Below are 10,979 nucleotides of genomic sequence, written 5' to 3'. Positions count from 1 at the left end.
GGTGCTGAGCTCCCTGAATTTCTCTGACAGTGCAACAGGCTGGAATAACCTGACCACACTCTTGGGTGTGGCACAGGAKGGGCTCCACAAACTGCTGCAGAGGCTCCACAGCACCTTGAACTCCACCAAGGAGAGTTACTACATGAAAGTCTGGGATGTGTTTGACAGCTTCCTCAGCACCAAGGGGAATCCAGCGGAAGGAGCTTCCCTTGCAAGGCTGTTGGAAGCAGTGGCAAGCGACTCTGCCAGCGATCTGTCATCTCTAGAAATCACAGAAGCCACCCTGTACATTCTCAAGGGGCTGAACATCCCTGGCCTGCTRAATGAATTCAATCTAAGTTCCAGCACAGCTTTTCTGTCCAACAAAACCAGTCTTGACAGTGTGATTGATATCATTGCTCATCACTTCATCGTCGTGGCAGACACCCTTTACAACAAGAGCCTGTCTTGGACTCAGAGTGACCACACTCTGTCCCCAGCCAGCTTGATCACACGGTGAGTTTGGGGTTTGAGTGCTGTAGTTGCRTGGATAAGTTGTGACCACTGGTCTCATTCTGGAATGAGAAGTAGGAAATTTTCTTCTAGTGGAACAATATAAGCCTGCAATCACCATAATTTAGAAAATGAGGTGTAAAGTGGGTTAAATGGAAGAAAAGGAAGCTTCTCCTTGARCATAACAAACAGCTGAAAGTCAAACTTTCAAAAAAATTGTGTGTTGAAACATAACAATTCACAGTGGAGCAGAGTCCTGAAGGAGTCTTGCCATCAGTGGTAGGCTYTTTGGAAACCCTTCCTTTGCGGTATGATTCTCTAATTTTTGATCCTCAGTCTCCCCTAGGTGTGTCTTTCCATCTGCATAATGCATCCACAGCCAGCCTTTCAAGTGTGTTTTCTTATTGTGAGAGTGAATGACAGCTTTGGGAGATAACAGCAAAAAGAATTGATGGAATAAAACTGGGAGGGTACCCACTTAGGAGAGATGGCTTTCATCTGGAATTCTTATTTACTCTGCCAAGGAGAAGCATCCACAGCTGACAGGTTCCTCACTAATATACCTTTTTTTTTCTGAAAGAGAAGCTGATTTAAATTCCTATCTTATTTTTCAGATTCCTGTTTTTAGAATTTGAAAATACCATCTTGCAGGTGACAGCGAATAACAGCTATAACCCTTACCTGATGTGTTTAATAAATGCCACGGAAGCTGAAGGCGGGGAATTGACAGGTGATCATGATTTCATTAATGCCAAGGGGAATGTGTCCTGCCTGTGTTTTGTCTGATGGTGGGAAGGAATGGTGCTCCATGGTTTTATCTGCTGGCAATTAACTGGAGCTGTGGGACCTGGGGAAGGTTTGTTTGAGTTATGTCACATTGCAATTTGAAGTTTCCATCCCAATCCCTCCAGAAGGCACATCTCCTCTTCTCTGTGTGATCACAGGTGGCTGACACTCAGACAAAGCAATCTTACAAACAGAAACCTATTTCCCTTCACAGCTTTATGTAGCTGTAAGATGACAGCAATTACTTCTGAGAGTTAACACGGTATTTTACATAGATATTTAAGTTGGTGATACTCTTCTTATTGTAACACCTGAGAGGCTTTACCTGTGCACAGAGAGTGCTCTGAGGGTCCTGTTACCAGGATGGAGTGGATTTCATTAGGAACAGAGAACCTACTTGAACTGGATCCATTATAATCCAGACTACATCCTAGGCTTTGCTCTKTGATTTCAGAGGTCTCAGCTGCGGGAGTTGGGTGGAAAATAGCAATGCTCAGTTGGCCTCAGAATAAAAGTGCTGATATTCCCATCTGTGAAGTTTCTGGCGTTTCTGTCTGGAGTAACTATTGTTTTTTTTCCCCTGCACAGAAAACATCACACTGCTTTTGAAGCAAACTCATCTGAAAAAGAACTCTTTTATGCAAAATAATACCTCTGAGAAACATTCATCCATACCAGAGCTCCTGAAGCTAAAAGTGAGTCYGCTTAAAATGCTGACTTGAAGGACATCCTGCAGTGATACATGAATGTGCAATCGTAGTTTGGAAAAACAGCATATGGAAAAAAGTTTTCTTAAAAGAACAGTCCTGATAAAAACTAGGACTGAAACTCTGTGTTCTGTCTGCTGCCTATATTTGAAGGTCACCTGTAAACTGGGTTGCGGAACTTGTTCTTGTATCAGTCCCTATCAGGTGTGCACCCATTTTTCAGAGTAGGTAGAGGTGTTCCCGCCCTCCCATGTCCTGGATAGGGTGGCTCTGTTTTCCACCAGCCATCCCTAAASGATGAGCACTGCAGAGATGGCCAGTGGCAGCATATTCCTCAGTGCACCAGTAGTTTTAAAGTTYGGTGTATGAAGACTTCCTGAAGCACCTTGCAAAGCTGAGATCAGTCTGGGATGCCTCAGCTTCACTTGAGGAGGAGGAAGAGAGGAGTTCTCAGAGGCACAGATAGGGATTAGATAACCTCTGCCCTGCTAAAAATCCATGGAATTGTGCATTCCTAATTGGCAGTTAAAAGCATGGCTAACCTGGTTACCACTGTGCCTGAGGAGCTGTACCAATCCCAGCATGGCTGGAGTCAAGTCCCCACATGCTGCTGTAACTCCAGATGTCTCACCACACCGGAATGGCTTCTGAGATTAAGCACCAGTATTGATTTATGGAGTTCCATCACCAGCTCTGGGTTTGGCAATGCTTCATTTGAATAAAAGGCTTCTTACCCCATGCATTCATTCCTGCACTAATAGCACGTGTGTACTTTAGCCTATTGCTCCGTATGAGAAATAGCATTTTAAAGTCCTTTTAAAAAAATACAGCAGTATGCAATGTTGTTGCTGGGTAATATATCTGTAACAATAATATGATGAGCCTCAGTGTGACAGGTACTTAGAGACATAAACCTCAAAATAATTCTTCCCATAAGAGCCTGATCATGTAAATAATGATGTCAGACAATAGGGAAGCCCTTAATAGCAAAGGACTATAATTTTACACGGGTTGGCAGATGAGGAAGCTCTGACTTCTGGCCAAGTCTCTTTCCTGTGCTGTAGTAGATGACCAGGTGGTATCTGAAAGGCTAAACCTGTTGTGCAAGGTAGATTTATTTGGTCTCTGGGAAGAATAATTAGTAAACAGGCAAGTCCAATGTTGTCTATGTGTTGGGCAGGGAAAATGATGTGTTAAGGTTTGCAAGGTTTGTTAGATCCAGCCAGGTCTGCCAGAAGACACATAATGATTGTTACCAGCTGTTCTGTTGGAGACCTTTTGAATGAACTAAAAATATATATATTTTTAAATCTTAGTCATATGGAGAGACAGAAAGGGATAGCTAGACTCTTTAAAGCTTGCCTTTTGTAATTCTGTCATGTAACTGGTGTTTGTGCATTTGTCTTCCTTTTTTCAAAATCCCCTTTGAAGATCTCTCGCCTCCGGGATCTGACAGCACTTCTTTGTGACTACGAGAGCTTTAAGTCAATCCAGCGCCTCTGCCACCTGCCCGAGGTTCCCTTTGGGGAGCTGTGTGAGCAAGGCCAATCTCAGGAGCAGCTCCTCCGTGCTGCTGAGCTGAGCAGCCAGCTTGTGACCAATGCACTGAATCACAGGAGGATCTCCCAGGAGCTCCAGAAWGTACTGATTGGGGATGCCACAGACATCCAGGCACAGCTGAAGTGGTGAGGCTCTCCCTCCAAGCTAGATTGTTTTAGTATTCTCTTCATGAAATGATTTCTTGCCTTCTCTTTATATTCTCAGTTTTGTTTGTTGTTTTGTTTTTCCATTTCAGGCTTCAAGAAAGTGTACCAGAAATTGCTTTCTTTCAAGAGATTCCTCAGTACATGGGTACTTTGAGTTCCATGTTGAACAGCACTGAGAGTTTAACAGACTCCAGTAAGCAAGGTACTCTTCTGTGTTTACTTTACAATGTTGGTAAACTGGTACCACACTTTCTGCTGKAAATCCTAAGAATTGCCTAGCTGCCAGGAAAATGTGATATTAATGAAGTAACCATCCCAGTCCTCAGGATCCTTTATCTGGRGTACTTCTAGAGCCTGTTCAAAACCACTTTGTTTTCTTTACAAAGAAGCAAGTCTTTCTATCTGAGCAGATTTTGCTATCCTGARATGTGATAACTTCAGCCCACAAACCAGACTGTAAAATCTAGGAAATAATGACTATTTTCCAAGTTTTTGTTGGATTTTTTTCTTATCAGCAGTGAGATAGCACACTTCTGTACTTCAGTTAAAGTCTTCTCTGTGTGGTTGAGATTTGCCATGTGTCTGGAGAAAGCTGTTTCATTGGTTGTTCTTTGATTGTTTGTTACAGAAAAATTAAGAGATGTGTTTAAAARTGTGGACCAGCTCAAAGAAGATCTCAAAAACACAGTGGGAATGTCCACAGCCAGCATTGATGCTCTTCTGGAAGCATCTTTCCCAGAAAACAGTAGTCAGGTAAGCTTGCTGTTATCCTCTTAAGAGATTTTGTTGCTTTCTACTGCTCAGACCATTAAAACTAGAATTTTTTATAGTGAAGGCAGCTAAGCAGATTGCTGGGTGTGTGACAGCACAGATGACCCCACAGGGACAGACATCAGAGCATGTTATGGGTTGGAATAGTCACCAGGAATGCAGTAGGAGCATCACTGGAGCCCAGCCACTGGAGACTGGGAGCCATATGGTCCCTTTGGCTGTCACCAGCAGCCAGACACTGCCTGGAGAGGGCTTGCTCTGATCTAGAGCAGGGCACAGCTCTCTGGGAYACATTAATGGGGTCTGAGCAGGGTCTTCAGGCACATCCTGGTCACTGAGGACTTGTCCTGGTCCAGGTGGAAGAATGCACTTGTAACCACAACTTGTGAGAGTGCTCGGGGTCCAAAAACACCCTCCCAGAATGAGAGATGAGCTTCCCTTCCTCAACCTCCAGCACAAGCAGAGCTCCCGATGCTTTTCCACTTTCCAGTCGTCTTGCCTGGCCTGGGCCCCAAAGAGCATGCTCTTTTCCAATTTCACGTGCATCAATCAATGAGAAATGGAARCCACAAAAGCTTTTACTACTGTGCAATCTGGGTAGTAAAACACAGTCCTTAGGATTTGTCCCTGGGAGGGGGAGTAATGGGTAGGCATTTTCTGGTTCTTGGGCGGTTGAAATACAGCACTGTGCAAAGAACAACAGCAAGGCAAGGCTAGTCCATGCATGGTGAAGCATGCAGTGCACCTCTAACAAATCTCTTCTCMTTTTTGTGCAAACCCAGCTCATCTCTCAGATGCTGCAGTTGGAGTCCTGCAGCTCCCGTCCCGCTGACCCCCAGCTGCAAACGGTGGCACAGGATTTCTGCAGCCTCCCCCTGCCAGAGAGGACTCGCAGGACCTACCTCCTTGGGGTCACTCTRCTGAGACACTTGGACATTTACAATTTCTTATACAAGGTTAGTGCTGGATTTTTAGAGTRGTTTCTACATTCTTTGCTGCACGCAGTGGCTGAAAGGTCGTAAAATATCATTGCAGTGGCCAGAAGCTACACTGATTTACACAAGCCAAAGATCAGGCTTTGCTCATGCAGCAATTTTTATTGCATATCCATGCTGTGACAGTGTGGAAATAAATGAGAATCCCAGCTGGTGTAAASCAGCAAACCTCATTTAAAGGCACTGGACCTACTCTAAATGCCTCCCTATCTGCTAGTATCCTTTATGTGCTGTCACAACCTCTTGAACATTCCCAGCTAACCCAAAAATAAGGCACTGAGCTAAATTTTTTAATCCCTTGAAGAGGAAAGCCCTGGAAAAGTCCTATAAAATATCCTTTCCCTATCTATTTGGAACTACARAGTTATTAAATGATTCAAATGTCCCCTCCCAAGTATAGAAACAGCATTTAAGAGAACATTCATGGAGGAGTGAATTACTGAGCATGTATTTAAAAATACAGGAATGATCCTGGGATAAAAAAGTTGTTAAATGAGAATGCCAATGAATTTGGGCTCAGGTCAAATGTCACTCATAGTGTTTGACACCTGTGCGGTGTGAAATGAGAGACTTGATGGTACCCCAGCCAGTGTCTGACACACGTTTGCCAATCATAGGTGTTTGGAAATATGCACTGTTCAGATTATGTAATGTTCAGGGGAGTGGTTTGCAAAAGCACTTGGGGATTTAGGAATACAAATCCCATTCATTTCCCATGGGACACCCACTCTGTAAAGCCTCTGAACAKTTTTGAAAATCCCACAGTGCTCATGTTTGAGTTAACACAATATGGGCGTGTTCGTGCTTGTGCACGCAGATTCCTGCTCATCATGATTGATTTTCTTCCTGCCTCTTGCAGATGTTTTTCCCCAAGGAACTTCAGAAGCCCATGGACAAGATGTTAGGCCTTCTGACAAAAATGAAATATTTCACACACCAGGTTGAATCTGGCATTGATCCATTGCTACAAGCTATTCATTCCCTGAAAAAGCTCCGGCAGTCCAGGAAAATGCCACTGACTAAGGTATGTGTAGTCTGCATGTGCTTTTGAGGCAAAATACCACTGGAATGGTTTCCACAGTCATTTCTTACCCTAGAAGCCACAGGGGCATTAAACCATAGATTTTGTTTTAAAACAACGATGTCCTGAGAAGAATCTCTTATCAAACTTATCCCTGGAGGTGTTCAAGGSCAGGCTGGATGGAGCTTCTGGAAGGTGTCCCTGCCCATGGCAGGAGCTGGAATGAGATGAGCTTTAGGGTCCCTTCCAACCCAAACCATTTTGTGATTCTGTGTTGCCTTCCTGGGAGAGCTTTGATTTGGAGTAGTGGGACCATCATGTGCTCATGAGTGGGGAACAGATGCTGTGGAAGAGAGACACTTGGAGCAGGAATGCCTTGAAGGAGGGAGGACTACCAGCAAAATAGTGGAAGGATCAGCTGGTGAAAGCAGCTGGAGAACTGCCCGCTGAAGGCAAAACCACCAAAGTCAGCAGCAAAAAACTGCCTCAGCTTTAGTGTGCATTAGATCACAACGAAAGCCCTGAGACTGCCCGAAACACTCAGTACAAACCCATTACTGCTCTGACAGCTGCAGCAACTCCAGGGTGCACTGCCTTCATCCAGCATGGTGTCCAATCCCTGTCTGATCCATAGTCCAGGAGAGCACAGATAACAGGAATCATTCCTGGTCCCCTTCTGCCTGCACACTGCAGAGCCACGTGCAGCCATTGGCTTGATGGGGACAGGGGATGTGCACATCCATGTGACAAATCCTGTGTTGTAACCCAGGTGTGTGTGTGTGTCACCAGCCACACATTATAGGGAATTTCTGTGTACACATTGTGGGCACTTCCCACATTGGCACTCGCACCTGCAAATAAATTTGCCACCTCTGTCATAGCAGAGGTTAGCCAAAAAATGCATGATTTCCATGGAAAGTTCCTATTTTTGTAGAGGCAAACTTTTCAGAAAGCAGTATAAAAATGCTCGCTCCTTGCCTTCTCATTCTGTTATTTCTCTCAGAGTGGGGTGCTTTCAACATGCAGGATTTATTTGTGTTTTGTCTTTTCTGCAGGCATTGCTTAAACCAAACAACTTCAAGRTAACACATGGCACATTTAAATCTATGTCAAAAGTCCTCTGCAACCAGGAGATCACACCCCTGTTTTTTGAGTCTTTGCTTCCAGACTTTGGAGATCCCATAAGCAACAGTTCTAATGCAGAGGATGTCTATGTCCAAAAGCTGATGAGGAAATATGGGATTCCTCAGGATTCCAGTAAGTCTGGCTTTTCCCTAGGGCACAAACATTTCAGAGCCGAACTCTGCTCGTTCCAGACAGAYCTAGTGCTGAGCTATTCCCCATATGTCTCTGAGGGCTGCAAGTGCTCATTATTTATGGTGGCTGAAGATCTGCACTGCCCTAATTATTGGTGCTTTATTTCCATAAATGTTCAAAGGGAAACTGCCTGTGCAGCACRGCAGTGCTTGACACTGCACTGTCTCCCATTTGTTGATGATCTGGTCCTAGGGCTCGACAGGTCACTGCTTTCTCTTGATGTGTAGTTTTTCTGACTCTAGTGACATTGTTAGCTCCTCTGAGTTCTCAAAACTCCATTTAACCTTCAAGCAGATAATGTTGGCTCCAGCAGTGAGGCTCGTGCTGTCTTGAGTTCAGCAACAGGAGATCTTGGGGGTGGATTGCTTTTGTCAGGATGCATTAGATCAGTCAGTGAAGAGGGCCCTGAAGTCATTCACTGGACACAGCAACAAACAGGGCGGATGGGAGAAAAAACATRCTGGTAGCTTTGCTGTGTCTGGTCTATTTGTTCTCTGTGCAATTTGTTTGCTTCTCTACCCTTGCAGCACCGTTTTGCTTATCCTTTTACCTGGACCTGGTCAAGACCCCRACTGGAGCTTTAATTTGGTCTTTTTTGAAGCCAATGGTGCTTGGGAAGATCCTTTTCACACCAGATACCCCAGAAACTCGGGCAATCATGGGAAAGGTACGACTCTGTTCCAGGACGTCAGGATACACCCACTCCAAAGGGTTGTAATTTATCTAGCACAGGCTTGTTTCTCTGGGAAGCAGAGGACTGCTTTCTCACTGTTTGGAGTATTAATCAAGTTATTTTCCCACTTGCCTTGCTAGCCATATGAGTCATCTTTTGTTTTGAATGAATCTTTCTTCCAGAAGCTGCTGTTAGTCTAATATTTATAGGACAATTGTTTAAGGCCTTCAGTTGATGAAGTTTCACCCCCATATTTTCAGCCAGTAAGAGAGATATAACTCCCAGGACAAATACTGTAACCAGTGCTTGTTCACAAGCAGACCAGTGCTAGAAGGAAAGCTAATATTCAATACATGCTCTAAGTATAATATTTTTAAGTACTTACATCAAATTCAGCATCTTAAGRGGCATTTTACTGAACAGTCAGAGGATGCTTAGGAAAAATCCTAAGGAAAACAAATTTGGTCTCAGCTATTTCATTGATTTATTTATTGTTTAAATTCTGTAAGGTGATGAATAAATGAATCCTTATATGTTGTGGGCTTCTTTTGTAGTCTAATGCAACCCTGGAGCAGATGGCAGATTTAGCCCTGAAGTCCCAGGAGTGGCTGGACCAGTCTCCTGTCATCATGAATTCACTGACTAACTTAAACCAGACAGTTCCAATGATCAAGGTATGACTTCCTACCGCCCCTYTCTCTCTTGCCAGGAGGGAGCTGGGAGGATGGATTTGCTCACTGAARTAAACTGGGGCTCCAGGGACATCTTAGGTCAGCTGGGGAGACCCTTCTCAGGTTATCCTGGACTTCACAGTTTCTGTGCCTGCCTGTTCCCTTAACAGAAGTGCTCCTGCCTCACCTTTCCCTGCAAATTCTCTTTCTCAAATGATCTGTTTGTAATATGCTCCCTGACCCTGGCCATGCTGGGACCTGCTGGAGGGCTGAGATGAGCAGGGAACACTCTTCAGTTTGTAAATTAACTTTCTGCTTGATRGAGTGATCCAGCCAGCCAAGACCAGGCAAGAAATGACTTTTTCAGAAAATGAAACAGTATCTATAATAAGCATGTAGTGGTGGGTACACACATAAGAGCTAGAAGATGTTTTGTACCTCAGTGAATGTAAATAAAATTGCTTTTTCCCCCTCCTAAAGAGCCTAGCCTTGCTTTGATACAGAAAGCAGTAGACTGTAAGGTTACACACACTTATTTCCCATTCTCTGTAGTAAAAATTGTCRCCTTTTCTTACAAAAATGAGATTCCTGGAACCCAAAAGCATTAGAAGTTAATTTTGGGGGCTAGAATTTGTGCTAATTTCCATGGCACCGAGAGAAAATCCATASTGGAATATGCAAAAGTGAAATTAAATATTATCTGCTGATTGCACTCATTGGTGGAATAATAAAATATTTAGCCAAACAAAAACTGTTTGGCTGAATCTCCTGTGCTGATCTCCAAGTAAAGTTTTGGTTGCCCAGCCATTTTGCTCTGGCTGTGTTCACATGGCTTAAAACAGACACAAGGRAAATTTACTTTGAGAATAACTAAGATTATCCCTGATTTTTTCATGGGACTAGTGCCTGGTGGAGACTCCGTAGGCATYCTTTCTTGATTCAGAGGAGCACTAGCTTGGACTCAGAGAGCTCTCTATGACATTTTCACTGCTGGCRTTTCCCCATCCTGACTCAGAATGAAGGGAGTAGAAAGGGGGGGCTGCAAGTGCTCAGTGAAGGCAGCTGTTCAGTTGTATTTTAGAAATATGCAGTGAGTTAGCTCAGGAGGCTTCTGATCAAACTGATGCCTTTTCTTTCTTTGCTTGCTGATAGAAYGCCCTGCAGAATCCCTTTGTGCAGGTTTTTATCAAGCTGATGGTGGATTTGGATGCAGCTGAGCTCCTGAGTGAGATAAATGAACTGGGTAAGTGTGTCCATATGTGCTGCCCTCTTCCTTACTTGTACTTCAGGGACCCCAGAGTCACCCAGCTGCAGCCATCCCCTAGTCCTTCTCTTCTCTGGCCCTTGTTGGAGGCTCCAGGRCAAGGCAATCCCAGCTGTGATCCAGAAATCTTCCAGGGAAAATACTCTGGGCATGCAAAGGGCTGGTGTGGAGGGATGCCTCTCCTGGGTGTTAAGGGGTGGTGGGACGGGAGCCTCTGCCGCGGTCTGTGGCCACTGGAGGACACTGTTTAGCCGTAATTATGACTTCAAATGAGCTACCTGGGGCTCTGCTGGGAAATGTTGTGGAGAGCTCCTTTGCATCGCAGCAAGGTTCAAAAGTTCTCCAGAGCAGAAAAGCCRGGGAACAGATAAATGTACCCAGGCTGCTGGGGCCGGAGGCATCAGTGCAGGAGATGCTCTGCTGCAGTTTGCTGATCTCTGGTGGGCCTCCAAGGCCCTTTAAGGGAAGAGCTGCTGCTGTGCACTGTCAGAATCACCAGCTGACAGTAGTGGTGGCTGCATCCCCTGAGAGTGCAGGGAGTGGGGATCGCAGTCCCTTCCTTCCTGGTCTTGTCTC

At 44.6% G+C, this 10,979-nt stretch overlaps 1 protein-coding gene across 1 annotated transcript in view; it reads left to right on the top strand.

Annotated features, from left to right (window-relative positions):
- Positions 1-10,979, top strand: part of ABCA12 (ATP binding cassette subfamily A member 12) — a 50,756-nt gene that overhangs the window by 1,821 nt on the left and 37,956 nt on the right. The window contains exons 2-13 of the mRNA XM_057389799.1: positions 2-495; positions 1,107-1,222; positions 1,867-1,973; positions 3,417-3,670; positions 3,781-3,893; positions 4,320-4,444; positions 5,245-5,418; positions 6,317-6,481; positions 7,534-7,735; positions 8,323-8,462; positions 9,023-9,142; positions 10,292-10,382. Of these exons, the coding sequence (XP_057245782.1) occupies positions 2-495; positions 1,107-1,222; positions 1,867-1,973; positions 3,417-3,670; positions 3,781-3,893; positions 4,320-4,444; positions 5,245-5,418; positions 6,317-6,481; positions 7,534-7,735; positions 8,323-8,462; positions 9,023-9,142; positions 10,292-10,382 (2,101 nt within the window). The remainder of the gene's footprint in view (position 1; positions 496-1,106; positions 1,223-1,866; positions 1,974-3,416; positions 3,671-3,780; positions 3,894-4,319; positions 4,445-5,244; positions 5,419-6,316; positions 6,482-7,533; positions 7,736-8,322; positions 8,463-9,022; positions 9,143-10,291; positions 10,383-10,979) is intronic.

Source organism: Malurus melanocephalus, unplaced genomic scaffold (genome assembly GCF_030028575.1).
Source record: "Malurus melanocephalus ecotype Western Australia unplaced genomic scaffold, MMel_1.1 scaffold_20, whole genome shotgun sequence".
NCBI classification, from domain to species: Eukaryota; Metazoa; Chordata; class Aves; order Passeriformes; family Maluridae; genus Malurus; species Malurus melanocephalus.
The sequence above is the reverse complement of the archived record's forward strand: the minus strand, read 5'-3'. Positions and strand labels throughout refer to the sequence as shown.